Below are 17,402 nucleotides of genomic sequence, written 5' to 3' on the forward strand. Positions count from 1 at the left end.
TGCCTGGGAGATAGATTCCTGAACCTAATGATAGATAATTTGATGGTCCAAAGAGTAAAGGAAAACACAAGATTCAGAGGAAATGATGAGCCGGCAAGATTAGACCTAGTTTTTACAAGGGATATACCAATTAACGATGATATAAGATACAAGTGCCCATTGGGAAAGAGTGACCATGTAATATTAGAAATTGATATAGAAGAAGGAAAGGAAGATAGAGATGAATCATACAAAGGAGACCGATTAAATTACAGAAAGGCTGATATTGAGAATCTCAAGAACTATTTTAAAACGTAAACTGGGAGGAGATGGAAAACTCATTAACGGTTCAAGAGAAATATAACTTATTTTTGGAAATATACAAAACTGGGGTCAGGAATATGTTCCGAAATATAGACCTAAAGAAGAAGGAAAGAAAGATTGGTTTAATGCAAGATGTGCTAGGGCAAAGGAGAAACGAGATGGAGCATGGAAAAGGTGGAGAAGAAACAGAAATCCAGAAAATAAGGAAAACTTCAAAACAGCAAGAAATGAATATGCTAAGGTGAGAAAGGAAGAAGAAAAGAACTATGAAAAGGACATTGTCGAAAAATGTAAGGAACAACCAAAATTGTTCTACAGATTCATAAATGGAAAAATAAGACAAAAAGAAACAATAGAAAGGTTAAAAGGAGAAAACGGAATGGTGGAAGACCCAAAAAGTATGGCAGAACTGTTAAATAGTAAATTTCATGAGGTCTTTACTAAGGAATCCAAATTTGAAAGACCACAGGGTAATAGAGACTGTCTATATGAAAGAGATTAAAGTAACCAAGCTTGAAATAAAAAGTTGATGACGGAATTGGATGAGGAAAAGGCAATGGGACCGGATGAAGTCTCAGGCAGAATACTGAAAGAATGTAGGGAAGAACTAGCAAGTCCAATATACAACATCATAAAATGCTCAATAGAAAATGGAACAGTGCCAGTGGAGTGGAAAAGAGCTGAGGTGGTTCCCATATATAAGAGCGGAAGGAAGGAAGAACCTTTAAATTACAGACCGGTATCACTAACTAGTGTAATATGCAAGATGTGTGAAAAAGTAATAAAGAAGCAATGGATTGAGTTTCTTGAAGACAACAAAATATTATCAAATAGCCAATTTGGTTTTAGAAAAGGTCGGTCATGTGTGACAAATTTATTGAGTTTCTACTCTAGAATAGTTGATAAAGTACAAGAGAGAGAGGATGGGTTGACTGTATTTATTTAGATCTAAAAAGGCTTTTGATAAAGTGCCACATGAAAGATTACTATGGAAGTTAGAGGAGAAGGGTGGCTTAAAAGGAAGCACATTGAGATGGATGAAGAATTACTTAAGGGGAGAGAAATAAGGACGATAGTTAAAGATATGAAGTCCAAGTGGAGAACAGTAGACAGCGGAGTGCCACAGGGGTCAGTATTGGCACCAATACTTTTCTCTTATATATAAATGACATGCCAGAGGAGTGAACAGCTACATAAATCTGTTTGCGGACGATGCGAAACTGTGCAGAGTCATTAAACAAAAGAGGATTGTGAAATACTACAGGAAGACTTAAACAAGATCTGGAAATGGAGCAAAAATGGGAGATGGAATTCAATGTGGACAAAAGCCATGTCATGGAAATGGGAAAAAGTGAAAGACGACCAGTGGGAATCTATAAGATGGGAGATGGAGTAGAACTAGAAAAAGTAAAAAGGAAAAGGACTTGGGAGTGACAATGGAAGAAAATAATCAACCGGTAAGCCATATTGATAGAATTTTCAGAGAGACGTATAATTTGCTAAGGAATATTGGAGTAGCATTTCACTATATGGACAAGGAAATGATGAAGAAATTGATAAGTACTAAAATAAGACCTAGATTGGAATATGCAGGAGTTGTGTGGACTCCCATAAAAAGAAACACATAAGAAAATTAGAGAGACTACAAAAATGGCTACAAGAATGGTTCCAGAATTTAAAGGGATGGCATATGAGGAGAGACTAAAGGCAATGGATCTACCAACCTTGGAGCAGAGAAGAGAGAGGGATCTGATACAAGTTTATAAATTGATTAACGGAATGGATGAAGTGGATAATGAGAAACTGATCCTGAGAGAAGAATATGACTTTAGAAGCACAAGATCGCATAGTAAGAAACTAAGGAAGGGACGATGTCTGAGAGATGTTAAAAATTTAGTTTCCGCAAAGATGTGTTGAGACTTGGAACAGTTTGAGTGAAGAAGTGGTGTCAGCAAAGAGTGTACATAGTTTTAAAGAAAAATTGGATAAGTGTAGATATGGAGACGGGACCACACGAGCATAAAGCCCAGGCCCTGTAAAACTACAACTAGGTAAATACAACTAGGTAAATACACACACACACACACACACACACACACACACACACACACACATGTGGTCGCTGAGCTCAGAGCAATCATCTCTAATTCTACAGTTGCCATTGCCTAAGAGTAACCAAGGTGGGAAAGGAGCTTGTAATGTTTGTCCCGTCTCCATATAGTCATGTTAACTGTTGATTAGCAAAATAATGTCCAGGAAGGTGAATATAAACTGTAGCCTGCGTTTGAGCCATCAGCTGAAGTTTGTTTACATCTGCGCAACATGGCGGCCGTGAACTCGAAGGATGAATCAGACTTCACAGGATTTCAAGGAATAATGGAGAAGAGCGTTTATGTGAAAAAAATTCTGGAGTTGGAAGGTAAAATTGAAAAACTGTTTGAAAAGTATGGGGGCCTGGAAACGAGTTATGACAATGTAATGAAGAGTGTGCCGATATGAAGAAAGAAAATGCAGTACTAAAAGAGGAAGTTAAGTTAATTAAAGTGAATTGCGACAAATGTGGAGAATCTTTAGGAAAAGTGATGGAGAAGCAGGCTGAATGGAAAAAAGTCAGGAAGTGGAAAGAAAGGAGGTAAATTACAAAGTTGCAAGTCTGGAAAAGGAAATCAAAGAGTCTGGGAGAAAACTTTGGGCCTTGCTGAAATTATAGATCAACAGATCATAGAAGAGAAGATTGCTGAGAAAGTGGTGAAGGTTATTAAGTCAAATGAGACATTGGTGAGGAAACTGTAGACAAAAAGAGATGTGTGGTGATATTTGGTGTGGAGGAGGATAAGACACCGAGTAAAATGGAGAGAGAAAAACATAAAAAGGTGATAAATAATATCATTAATGTGGTGCAGGAGGAGGAAAAGACCTAGTACAAGAAATAGAGGACTTCCATAGAATTGGAAAGTTCACAGGAGAAGGTATGAGGCCAATAAGAATCAAACTTAAGTCACAAAAGGATGTAGATGAATTGGTGGAGAAGTCATGGAGGCTAGCCCAGCAGGAAACAACAAGGAAGATTTGGTTGAGAAGAGATCTCGGTGAAAAGGAAAGAGAAATGTTAAATGAGTTGAGAAAGGAGGCTTTGAAAAAAATGAAGAGAGGACAGAAGAGGAGAAGAAAGAGTTTTCTGGAGAATCTTGGATATGAGACTGAGGAAGTGGTTCATAACCCAGAAAAGTACAGCAAGAAAGGACTAAAGAAACTTACGTATGAGCAGAATGTAATGTATTCCAACATAAATGGAGTGATATCGGGATTTTAGAACTCAAGGATTACTTGAGGGACAAGAACCCAGATATTGTGGGTCTTACTGAAACAAAACTGAGAGAGGAGAAGACCTGATGATGGTTGGAGAAGGAAATATAATGTTTGGAAAAGAAATAGAGTAGGTAAGATGGGAGGAGGAGTGATGTTGCTGGTTAAAAAGATATAAAGGTGGATCAAGTGAAAGAAGGTATGGGAAAGGCAGAAGTGCTAAAGATCAGAGCAGAAACTAATGAAGGAAAAAGAGGCACTACATAGTGGTGTACGTACCACCTAAGACAAATGCATGGTCAGTACAGGAATATGAAGAAATGATAAGTGATACAGGAACATGTCTGGAAGAAATGTTGGGTGGCTGTGAACGAACTATAATGATGGGAGATTTTAATTGTAAAGAGGTGTGTTGGGAGGACTGGTCAATGGAAGGATCAGAGACAACATGGGAAATACACTATTGACACTGGCAATGGAAAATGTGTTAACTCAGTGGGTCAAAGAAGATACTAGGTTTGGAGGAGAGGGAGCATCGTCAAGACTGGACTTGGTCTTTAGTACAGAGCCAATGGTCATTGAGGAGATGAGGGTGGAGTGCCCTTTAGCAAAGAGTGATCATGCAGTTTTGGAGTTCAAGGTGATAGATGAAGAGAAATCTAGAAGAAATGAAGAATATAAAGTGGGAAGATGGAATTATGCCAAGACAGATTTTGGAAACCTAAAGAAATTCTTTCAAGAGACAAATTGGATGAAATTCAAGAGTGCTAAGGAGCAAATGAAAAGTGGAAGGAATTTATAAAATATACAAAGAAGGTGAGAAAAATTTGTACCAATAAGACAACATAGAGAAGTTGGAAAGCAGGACTGGTTTAACGATAGATGTGAAAAGGCTAGAACAAGAAAAGAGGATGCATGGAAGAGGTGGAGAAGGAAAAGACGGATTAAGCAGTGGGAAAGTTACAAAAGAGCAAGAAATGAATATGTGTTGATTAGAAGAGAAGAAAGAAAGAAACAAGAAAAGGATATAATTGATAAATGTAAAGACCAACCAAGGCTTTTTACAGACATGTGAACAACAACATCAAAAATAGAGAAAGTATTGAAAGTTTAGAAGTAAATGGAGTATGCAGTGAGGATCCCAGGAAATGGCAGAGGCTATGAATGGATGCTTTCGGAAGGTATTCACAAAGGAGACTGCTTTTGACAAACCACTGGTAATGGAACAGAAAGGGATTATGAAGGAGTTTCAAGTAACTGTGGAGGAGATCAAGAATATGATGGGGAGTTTAGAAGTGAGAAAAGCTGTGGGACCTGATGGGGTATCAGGATGGATTTTAAGAGAATGCAGGGAGCAACTGGCAGAAAAAGTTTGTGAAGTAATTGATGCCTCATTAAGGGAAGGTGTAGTGCCCCAAGACTGGAAAAGAGCTAACATTGTCCCAATTTATAAATCAGGTAACAAGAGAGACCCATTGAACTATAGACCAGTGTCACTTACAAGTGTGGTAGCTAAGATGTGTGAGAGGGTGGTGAAGAATAGATGGACAGACTTCTTGGAGAAAAATGACATACTTTGTGAGTGTCAATTTGGTTTTAGAAAAGGGCGTTCATGCACGACAAACCTGATATGTTACTATTCGAGGGTGATAGATGTAATACAGGAAAGAGATGGTTGGGCTGATGGAATATATCTGGATTTAAAAAAGGCCTTTGATAAGGTACCACACCGGAGACTGATCTGGAAACTTGAAATGGTAGGAGGAGTGCATGGCAGTTTACTAAAATGGATGGAAGACTTTTGGTAGGAAGAGAAATGAGAACAATAATTAAGGACAGACCATCAGAATGGGGCTTGGTGGAGAGTGGAGTTCCACAGGGATCAGTGTTGGCACCAGTAATGTTCGCGGTCTACATAAATGACATGGTGGATGGGGTGTCCAGTTATGTGAGCCTATTTGCAGACGATGCAAAATTGTTAAGAAAAGTGAGATGTGACAAAGATTGCGAACTACTCCAGGAAGACTTGGACAGAATATGGAAATGGAGCTGTACATGGCAAATGGAGTTCAACACGACAAAATGCAAGAAATTAGAGTTTGGCAAGAGTGAAAGAAGAATCAGGAGTATGTACAAGATAGGAAATGAAGACATAAAAACCAGTCATGAAGAAAAAGACCTTGGGGTGACAATTACCAATGACCTATTGCCAGAGAGACATATAAACAAAATAATTGGAGAAGTATTGAACTTATTGAGGAACATAAGAGTGGCGTTCGTATATTTAGATGAAGAAATGATGAAGAAAATAATTACTGCAATGATAAGACCAAGGCTTGAATATGCAACAATACAGTGGGCTCCGAACTTAAAGAAACACATAAGGAAACTAGAGAAAGTACAGAGGGCTGCAACAAAAATGGTGCCTGACTTAAGAGATTTGACTTATGAAGACAGACTGAAAAGAATGCAACTTCCGACCCTGGAAAACAGAAGAGAAAGGGGAGACCTGATAGCAATATACAGAGTGATGATTGGCATGGAAAAATGGATAGGGAAGATCTGTGTATGTGGAATGAAAGAATGTCGAGAGGGCATGGGAAAAACTAAAATGGCCACTTATAGGAGAGATGCTTCCCTCATAGAAAAATATAGCTTCCCTCATAGAAGGGTGGAAGCATGGAATAGTTTAGAAAGTGGTCAACGCAAGGAATAAAAAGCTAGTAGATATGGAGACGGGACAGTTCCTCATAGAAGGAGACCTGGAAGCATGAAATAGTTTAGACGTGGAAGTGGTCAACGCAAGGAATATTCATGATTTTAAGAAAAGCTGGACATTAGTAGATATGGAGACGGGACAGTACGAGCATAGCTGTATGTTACAATTAGGTAAATACATACACACAACAGTAGCTCAGTGGTTAGACTGGCACACAAACCAGAGAATTTGATTGGAGATATTTGGGTGTGTCTCCTTTCACTGCATTGTTCACCTAGCAGTGAGTAGGTGGGATGTAAATCGAGAAAGTTGAGACCTTGTGATGTTTGTGTGTGGTCTCAGGATAAGATGGAAATAATGAGCTCTGAGTGTTTCAGGGAAGTGGCTGTCTGAGAAACTGCAGATCAAACAGTGAAACACACACACACACACACACACACATAGGGCTTCCTATCAAAAACATGAGTGTATGGACCATCTGATAAGGGATAAACCAGATATTATGTGTATAGTGGAGACTAAATTGAGAGAATATACAAATAGATTGGTTTAGAGAGGAAATTGTAGAATGTGGAGAAAAGATAGAGTGAATAAAAGTGGAGGTGGAATAATTGTGTTAACAAGAAAAGACTTAATAGTGCAAAATGTGTGCCTTGGAGGAGACAGGAGGAAGTGGTGGGTGTGGTGGTGACTGATGGAAGGCAAGATATCAATATTGTAACTGTGTATGTAAAAAACAAGTGCATGGTCAAATGATCAGTATAATAGTATGGTGGAAAGACATTGGAAAGAATGAGAAATGAAGCTGCAAAGAAAGCAAAATGGTTATAGTTGGAGATTTCAACTGTAAAGACGTCAATTGGGAGGAATTTGAAGTGAATGGTGGAGAATGGGGTGAGCAGCTATTAAATTATGCTGGGGAAATTTGATGGCACAGTGGTGAGGCATCCAACAAGGGAAGGATGATGCCCTGTCAAGACTGGACTTGATATTCACAAAGGGAGTAAATCTAGAGAATGAGATTGAGCATGAGTGTCTTTTGGGGAAGATTGATCATGAATTTTTGAAATTTGAGGTAAAGGTGGGGTTCAGCAAAGATAATGAAGTTGGATACAAGGAGGAATGCCTAAATTATGCTAAGGAAGATATAAGGAGTTGAGAAATTACTTTGGAAATGTGGATTGGTGAAATGTACCAGGAAACAAACATGCAGTTAAAATATGAAAAATTTATGGAAATATATAGTGAGGAGAGAACTTTGTGAAATATATACTAAGAAAATCTTAAAGGAGATAAATGGTTTAACAAAATGTGACAAGGCAAAAAGGGAGAAGGAAAAGGCATGGGAAAAATACAAGAGAAATAATGAGGAAGTGGAGAGAAGCATATGGAATGCAAGAAATAAATATGTTCAAGTGAGAAGAAGGAAACAAGAATTTGAACAGAGAATAGTGGAGAAGAAAAGTGATCCCAAAATGTTTTATAAATTCATTAATGGTAAATTACAGAAAAAAGAAACAGTTGATAAATTAAAGGTTGAAAATTATATATATGTAGATACAAGTGTCATTATTGAAAAATTGAATGAGAATTTCTGCAAAATATTCATAGAAGAAACACAATTCAATCGATGGATGTTACCTGTGACAAGATGGATGCAAAAAATTAGAGTGACAAAGAGTGACATTGCAAAAGTTAGAGAAATTGCAGAAAAAAAGAAAAGTGTAGTCGTATTTGGAATAAAAGAGAAAAATATAAAATATAGACCAAAAAGAGAAAAAGAAGAAATGAAATCAGTCAAAGACTTACTGAAGAATCTAAATGACGAAGATAGGCAGAACTTGAAAGATGAAGTAGAAGAAATAAACAGAATGGGACCATATCAAGAAGGAAAAACGAGACCAATTAAAATATTACTAAAATCACAAGCAGCAACAGAAGAAATATTATATAGAACAACAAAACTTAGAGAAAGAGAAGGCTGCAAGGATATCTATATAAAGAAAAATAGAAATGAGGAAGAAAGGAAGAGATACAATGAACTGGCAGCAGCAGTAAGGGAAAAAAATAATGAAAGGTCAGAAGAGGAAAAAAAGGCTTTTTTTTTGGAGAATTCTAGGAGACAGGATAAGGAAATCGTATATAAACGAGAAGGAAGAGAAAAAAGTGGAACAAGTTTAACTAAAAATGATAAAGGCAAGAGACTAAAATGATGTATACGAACATAGACGGGTTTTATCAAGTAAATTAGAATTAAGAGATTACATAAAGAAAGAAAATCCAGATATTGTATGCCTGGCTGAAACAAAACTAAATGAGAAAATCAAAATAGTCTTGGATAATAGGTATAATATATGGAGAAGAAACAGAGAAGGTAAAGGAGGAGGAGGAGTCATGATAATGTTAAGGAAGGAGATAGTGATAAACCAAGTGGAATGTGGGAAGGAAAAGCAGAAGTATTGTATGTTAAGATGCATATTAATAAAAAGAGTTAACAATCATTGTAACATATGTGCCACCAAAACAAATTCATGGACCAATCAAGAATATAAAGACATGATAGATGACACAATAAGGAGTCTAACGAGAATCATTAAAGAAAGGAAAAAGTTATATTAGTAGGAGATTTCAACTGTAAAGAAGTGGACTGGGAAAATTATGAAAGTGGTATGGGGAAGAAGCCTGGGAGAAAGATTCTTGAACCTAATGATAGACAATATGATGGACCAGAGAGTAAAGGAATGCACAAGATTCAGAGGAAACGATGAGCGCGAGATTGGACCTAGTTTTTACAAGGGTATACAAATGAATGATGATATAAGATATAAGTGCCCATTGGGAAAGAGTGACCATGTAATATTAGAAATAGATATAGAAGAGGAAAGGAAGATAGAGACGATTCATACAAAGGAGACCGATTAAATTACAGAAAGGCTGATATTGAGAATCTCAAGAACTATTTTAAAACGTAAACTGGGAGGAGATGGAAAACTCAGAGACGATGCAAGAGAAGTATAACTTATTTTTGGAAATATATAAAACAGGAGTCAGGAATATGTCCCAAAATATAGACCTAAAGAAGAAGGAAAGAAAGATTGGTTTAATGCAAGGTGTGCTAGGGCAAAGGAGAAAAGAGATGGAGCATGGAAAAGGTGGAGGAGAAATAGAAATCCAACAAATAAGGAAAACTTCAAGGCAGCGAGAAATGAATATGTTAAGGTGAGGAAGGAAGAGGAAAAGAACTTTGAAAAGGACATTGTCGAAAAATGTAAGGAGCAACCAAAATTGTTCTATAGATTCATAAATGGAAAAATTAGACAAAGAGAAACAATAGAAAGGTTAAAAGGAGAGAACGGGATGGTGGAAGACCCAAAAGTATGGCAGAACTATTAAATAATAAATTCCAGGAGGTCTTTACTAAGGAATCCAAATTTGAAAGGCCACAGGGTAATAGAGAGACAGTCTATATGAAAGAGATTAAAGTAACCAAGCTTGAAATAAAAGAGTTAATGAAGGAACTGGATGAAGACAAGGCAATGGGACCAGATGAAGTCTCAGGCAGAATACTGAAAGAATGTAGGAAGAACTAGCAAGTCCTATATACAACATCATAAAATGCTCAATAGAAAATGGAACAGTACCAGTAGAATGGAAAAGAGCTGAGGTGGTTCCCATATATAAGAGCGGAAGGAAGGAAGAACCTTTAAATTACAGACCAGTATCACTAACTAGTGTAATATGCAAGATGTGTGAAAGAATAATAAAGAAACAATGGATCGAGTTCCTTGAAGACAACAAATTAATATCAAATAGCCAATTTGGTTTTAGAAAAGACGGTCGTGTGTAACTAATTTATTGAGTTTCTATTCTAGAATAGTTGATAGAGTACAAGAGAGAGAGGATGGGTTGACTGTATTTATTTGGATTTAAAAAGGCGTTTGACAAAGTGCCACATGCAAGATTACTATGGAAGTTAGAGGAGAAGGGTGGCTTAAAAGGAAGCACATTGAGATGGATAGAAAATTATTTGAGGGGGAGAGAAATAAGGACGGTAGTTAAAGATATGAAGTCCAAGTGGAGAGCAGTAGAAAGCGGAGTGCCACAGGGGTCAGTATTGGCACCAATACTTTTCCTCATTTATATTAACGACATGCCAGAAGGAGTGAACAGCTACATAAATCTGTTTGCAGATGATACGAAACTGTGCAGAGTTATAAAGCAAAAGGAGGATTGTGAAATACTGCAAGAAGACCTAAATAAGATCTGGGAATGGAGTAAAAGTGGGAAATGGAATTCAATGTGAACAAAAGCCATGTCATGGAAATGGGAAAGAGTGAAAGACGACCTGTGGGAATCTATAAGATGGGAGATGGAGTAGAACTGAGAAAGTAAAAAGGAAAAGGACTTAGGAGTGACGATGGAAGAAAACAATCAACCAGTAAGCCATATTGATAGAATTTTTAGAGAAACATATAATTTGCTAAGGAATATTGGAGTAGCATTTCACTACATGGACAAAGAAATGATGAAGAAATTGATAAGTACTATAATAAGACCCAGATTGGAATATGCAGGAGTAGTGTGGACCCCTCATAAAAGAAACACATAAGAAAGTTGGAGAGACTACAAAAATGGCTACAAAAATGGTTCCAGAATTTGAAGGGATGACATATGAGGAGAGACTAAAGGCTATGGATCTACCAACCCTGGAACAAAGAAGGGAGAGAGGAGATCTGATACAAGTTTATAAATTGATCAACAGAATGGACCAAGTGGATAATGAGAAACTGATCCTGAGAGAAGAATATGACATTCGAAGCACAAGATCGCATAGTAAAAAGCTGAGAAAAGGAAGATGTCTGAGAGATGTTAAAAAATATAGTTTCCCGCAAAGATGTATTGAGACGTGGAACAGTTTAAATGAAGGAGTAGTGTCTACAACGAGTGTGCATAGTTTTAAAGTAAGATTGGATAATTGTAGATATGGAGACGGGGCCACACGAGCATAAAGCCCAGGCCCTGTAAAACTACAATTAGGTAAATACACACACACACACACACACACACAGGGTACAGAGGCTGGCAACAAGGATGGTACCAGGATTCAAGGAGTTAGACTATGAGGAAAGACTGAGGGAACTGGGGCTGACCACATTAGAAGAGAGAAAACAAGGGATGACATGATAACTATGTATAAATTGGTGAACAAGATTGATATATTGGACAAAGAATTGATAAAGTGACCACAAGCAATCATCTCCGAGGACATGGAAGAAAATAATAAAAGACATCTGTTTAAATGACGTGAGAAAGTACAGTTTCCTGCATCGTAGTATTGATAAGTGGAATAAACTGAGCAGTGATGTCATTGACGCGGTGTGCATCAATCAGATGAAAGAGAAATATAACAGGAGTAGACAAGGAGACAATATACAGAGAACTTAGCTCGGGCCCTGTAATACACAAATAGGTAAATACACACACACACACACATTGCTTCTGCAGCAGCACTGAGAAATAAAACTGTTCTACCTTCTTAGAATTATTTGTCCTTTAGATATTCTGGTAGTTGAATAGTCATCCACAATTTCTCAGTGTCGTTTAACACCTCTCTGGGGAAGCTGACTGTTGCAAGTCTTTTCTGATGCTCATCTAGATGGCAAGTGTCCCATGAATGCTTTGGAGAGAATGTTAGCTCTTAAAAACCCAATCATCCCAATGTGTCATGACTTTGTATGTATAAAACAGCCCAAAGACTATCAGCCCATGACTATTGTTTCTTCCCTGTCAACTCTGACAAGAAACAGCCCAATTTTAGAAGTAAACCTGCTTGCCTCTGTTGCAAGTCACACTGATAATTGAAGTGGAAGGTTGTTGTGCTCATATATGTATGTATTTTTATTTACTTGTTTCTTTGTTTGTTTATCATGTAAATGTCCAGAGTGAGTGTGAGCTTAGATAGGACTGAAGCTTTGGGCAGGAACACTATGGTATGGTGCCACTGGCAGTGTAGGCACAAGCCAATGCAAATTCTAGGCATCAGGAAAGGGCATAAACTGGTTTGGGCACATGCCAGAACAGTTAAAACCCAAGGTACCACTGTATATTCCATAGAAATTAACACCACAATTTAACTTGCATAATATTTATTTTCATATAAGAACTTTTATGCTGCTTGTTTTATCTATTTATAATTGTAACTGGCTTTGGAATATTTGAATTCTTGATATTATGTGTTTCTGTTTATTATAAGTTTATGGTTTTCAGTAAGGAATCCTTTATTTTGCAATGTATTCTGAAATTTCCATTATCATTTATGTTATTTATTCCTTGATTTTTACTTTATGTTTAGTTTAATAACTTTTATTGGGCTGTCGGTGTGCTATCTTTCAGTACCGTCAGAATGTAAGTGGATCAGGAAAAGAGTTGGGAAAGGCATACATCAACTTTGCCAGGAACTCTATGGACCAGATCAGACAAAAAGTTAATGATGAGCTCTGGATTCTCAACCTGTTTGAGGTGAGTATAACATTTACTGTTGTCTTGCTGTGTGACTCTCTTTACTGCTATCATCATTGTAGTGAATTGCAGATTCCACATCTACATATATAGATTAATTAAGATCATATGGTGGTAACTTATCAAAATATTATGGTTATGAACAAGTGTAACTTAATAACATTTTCTTTCCTTTTGTAATTTCTGAGGACCTTCTTTGTCTTTCACCCACTTTCCTTTATTCTTTCATTTCAAGAGTCACACACTAGATTTCCCAAGGTTGGGGCAAAGCTAACGTAAACTCTATTGTTCAATGTCTCATAGAGCGCCTATTAGAATTTTATCAAATTATCATTTATTTTTGTAAGTGAGAGTGAAGTGGGTGGGCAGGCAGGTAATGAGTAGACTGCTTCCCTGTTCCTCCTCCTTATCTCCCCTCCCCCCTTTATTGTCATTCTGAGCATACAGGAAGCTCAGAGACAGAGAGAGAGAGAGAGATTGGGTGGTGTTTTCTAGTTCCCAAGCAGATTTTTGGGAAGATGGATGTGTATTTTGGTTAGAGAACCTAGTCAAATAACTTAATGTATATTGTAATGAAGGAGGACTTTTCCAGAAAGAAATAGAAATTAATTTAATATTGCAAGCTTAATGCCGAGCTGACTGAAGTGCGAAAGGCATGTAAAGCCTAATTCACAGCATGTGAGAAGTTTGTAATCATGATTTGACTCCTTTATTACCATGATGCATTTCTATACTCATTCTGCCTACTACTGGATGGTTTTATACAGCCTCAGAAACTCATGTGGGGGTTAAAATAGTGAAGACTGTGGCCATTAATCTTCTGACTTTTATAAATCCTTCATAATGTCAATAAAATCATACCCAAACTCATGACAAAAATGTGTTCCAGTACTGAAGGGGTTAATTTCATGATTTTCTAATTGTCCCCTCATTTTGAAAATCATACCAGAGGTAGTAGTAAGATGAGGTATGTCACTTGTGCAATCTAAATTCAGCCATATTAATTGGGTGTCTACAATTATTTTTTAAAGCTAATAGTCTTTTATTGTAAACAGCGAGAGAGAGAGAACCTGGGAGGAGAGTGGAGTAGTATCAGTAGGTGGCTGGTGCCTCACTCCCCTTCCTTGCTTCCTGCCCTATAAAAGGAATGAGTGGCCATGTTTTTCTATAGTTCCTGTCCACTACTCAGAGGAGATACATATACAGGTGTGAGGAGATTTATGAGAGTATATTTTAGGATGTGGAAGTGACTGATCTCCACCGCCTGTTGCCCCAGGAGCCTAGTTGTGCCTTGAAGGTGGAGTTGTGTGAGGAGTGGGAACTCCCTAACTGTTAGTAATTAGAGTCAGTGTGGTGCGCACATGGCGTGTGGGGACGGACACAGAGCTCAAGCATCCACATGGGAGGGTGTACAGGATCCCTTGTGTGATGAGGCAAACATGAAGACTGCCTTGTCTTTGGAGTGTTGGGTTTTGTTTTGTGGATTGAGTGTTTATTTTTTTTAAGTTGAGCAGTGTTCCTTATTATACCCCATTGCTAGCTTTGTTAAACTGGCAGCTCCAATGTCTGGGAGATAATTATTTTTTAAAGTAGATAGTCTTTTTATCATGAATAGTGAGAGAGAGAGAGAGAGAGAGAGAGAGAGATGAGTGAGGTGGGGAAAAGGATTGAAAAGTGTGATACTTTCACATTTTTAATCAGTTAATCAAGGCAGAATTGAGAAATAGGTGGTGGAAAATTACATATTTTTGCTGAACTTTCAAAAATAGACCAGCTGAGTGGGATGCCTTTTAGGGTTTATTGTAAAAAAATGCAGAAGGATGGAAGGTATTTTTTATACTCTTTCACTGTAATCAACATGGCTTTTCTTACCCTTCTCATCATGCAGAGCATCTTATTCTGAGCAATTTAAATCCACACATACCCATCGCAAATTGTTTATGACATTGACAACAATTTTCAAAGATTTATGGGAATGCACTAACACACTGCAACACCCATGCATGTGATGGACTGATGGGCAGGGAGGAACACTGTTAGGTGTGTTCATTCATGTGTGTGTATTGCTACATCATTTGCGAACGCATGAAATCAATCAGAGTGATTGGTTCTTTTATTGAGCATGCAGCCACTTACCAACAAAAATAATACATAATAAATCTAGCCAATCAGAGTGGTTTGTGGAGAGAAGTGACTTGATTTGAGTCATTCTGCGGAAGATGTCTGAATGGGCAGGGTGTTGCATTGATAGCTTCCCTTGAATCACCAGATTTTACAAAGAGAAATAAAGTAACAACTTCATATTAATTTTTTACTATTACTAGTCAGGTTAGGCTAGTTTGCTATGGTTAGATCAGTTTAATTGCATTAGATAAATTAAATTAGTTCTGAGGAAGACATATCAGTAGTGCATGTTGCCTCAACTAGGTTATGTTAGATAGGATAGGTTAATTAAGATAAGGTAAGGTAAGGTAAGGTAAGGTAAGGTAAAGTAAGGTTAAAGTTAGGGTTAGATTAGTTTTGGTTAAATAGATGAGTTTCAATAGGTTGGTGTAGTCAGCAGTGACCAGTGGTGGCAATGAGTATTTTCCACGGCAGTAACAATGAAAATTTTGGACTGTTACTTTTGTGATATTTTGTGATAACAAAACTGCTTTCTTCTGATATATTTTGGTCTGTGTTATATTAGTCTTTTTTTCTTTTCATTGCAATACAGTGCTTCATGAGGGGATAGACTATGTTTTTTTTGGAAAGGGGGAGAGATGGGAATATAAAAACTTCTGATTTGCGACATAAATAAAGTGCATATTCATTAAAAAAACATGTAAAAAACTACCAAAAAAAAGTAGTTTAATTCTGAAGTGGGAGTATGGTGAAAGACAGTAAATTTATCAAGATGAATAATGTCAAGACATAAGCCATGTGCAATTAGTAGAAAAGGCAGTGTTTTATAATGGTTACATTGTTTGAAATTCTGAACATACAGACATAAATGTGAAAAATTGGTTCTTTAAGTTGGCTGGTCAAGCAGACCATTAGGATGAAAACAGAGACTTTACTGAGGACAAGATGATGGAATGTGAGTAACTTAAAATCTAAAGTAGATCTGCTTGACTGGAATGAATGGAAAATATTGAATTTAGTATATAGTACATAAATGGGACACAGTTTGAATGGTTTCTAAAGGTTGACTGAACCTAATGGAGAGTTTTCAGAACTAATCTGCCATATGTCATTGCTGGTGACATGAGCTAAAATATTATAGTAAATACCAGGTACATACAGATGCGTAGAATAATAATGATTATGATACTATTGACATTCTGTATCGACTTTTAAATATCCTGTATAGACAATTGTAATGCAGAGGAAAAAAAGAATTTAATGCTTATGAAACTTTAAAAGAAATTTTGAAACTTTATTTTCAACACACGGTAGCAGTAGCTAAGCTTAAGGCACTGATTATAATTCAAATGGTTAACACAAGATTACAAATTCACAATACTTTTCAATAAATTTAATTTGAGGAAATAAACTGATTGAATGACACCAAGAGAACTTTTCCTCCCCACAATCATGTTTGTTTCAACTTACCACAACCTCATGACACTACTCTTTTCACCTATGCTGTCCTTGTGCCGACTCGTGCGACTTGATCACTTTATAATTCCTTGTCTTCTCAAGAAAACTCACTTAACTTGTCTTTGGGGCTGCAATACACTGTTTATGGGAGAAATGTACCAAGTGGTGCCACTTTGCCCCCTTTTTTCTCTCTTAACACCACCGCCAACACAGTAAGATTACACTTCTCCTAATTTCACTAAAAACATAGCCTATCAAAACACACACACACACACACACACAGGATATCAGAGCACTGAGAGAGAGAGCAATCGTCGCTGTCTGCTCGGAGGAAGAACGAAGCCAGTCTGTGTAAACAATTTAATATTAATATAAATGCTATGTTTTATATAAAAGTTACGTTCATTTTACAAAAGCAAGGAAGCTACTAACCTGCTCGGATGAAGAACAAAGCCAGACTGTGTATGAGAGCAAGAACTCTCCTAGTTTCCCACAGCCTAGCCCCTGGGGATTCCCACATCCTCCCCCTCCTAAATCATTATCAGTCATCACAATATGACTGGCACTGGCATAATTAAAGAGGATTTGATTGACATTATTATTGATATTATGTTGATGGGAGACATTTTTCTGAACAGCTCAGTTCTCCCTCTGCCTACTGGAGTGAAAAATTTGTGTTAAATTTCTAATTACATAGCAATTGAATTTAATATTTTTAATTCACGGCTTGACAACCTTCTCTCTCTCCCCATCAGATGGTCAGTCTACCATCTGTTTGACTGTCTGTATGTCTTTGATATCCCATGTGTGTCGTAGTTACATTAGAAGCTTAATAATTACTAACTTGATATTAAGTGTCTCTGGCACTACACAATTTTGGGAGAAGCTTGTGAAAACAAATATTATTTGTGATTATCTAGTGATACTGCTATCAATATCTTAAATACAAATTAAAAATACAGTGTAGACTCAA

General features: G+C 37.0%; 1 protein-coding gene across 19 annotated transcripts in view; it reads left to right on the plus strand.

Moving 5' to 3' along the window:
* LOC123517573 (calcium-dependent secretion activator-like) overlaps positions 1–17,402 on the plus strand; it is a 1,686,808-nt gene that overhangs the window by 1,363,516 nt on the left and 305,890 nt on the right. For 18 of the 19 annotated variants that reach the window (XM_045277817.1, XM_045277814.1, XM_045277824.1 and 15 more), the window contains one exon: positions 12,722–12,847. In XM_045277817.1, the coding sequence (XP_045133752.1) occupies positions 12,722–12,847 (126 nt within the window). The remainder of the gene's footprint in view (positions 1–12,721; positions 12,848–17,402) is intronic. The other variant, XM_045277818.1, reaches the window with a different exon arrangement.

This window comes from Portunus trituberculatus, chromosome 42 (assembly GCF_017591435.1).
Source record: "Portunus trituberculatus isolate SZX2019 chromosome 42, ASM1759143v1, whole genome shotgun sequence".
NCBI lineage: Eukaryota > Metazoa > Arthropoda > Malacostraca > Decapoda > Portunidae > Portunus > Portunus trituberculatus.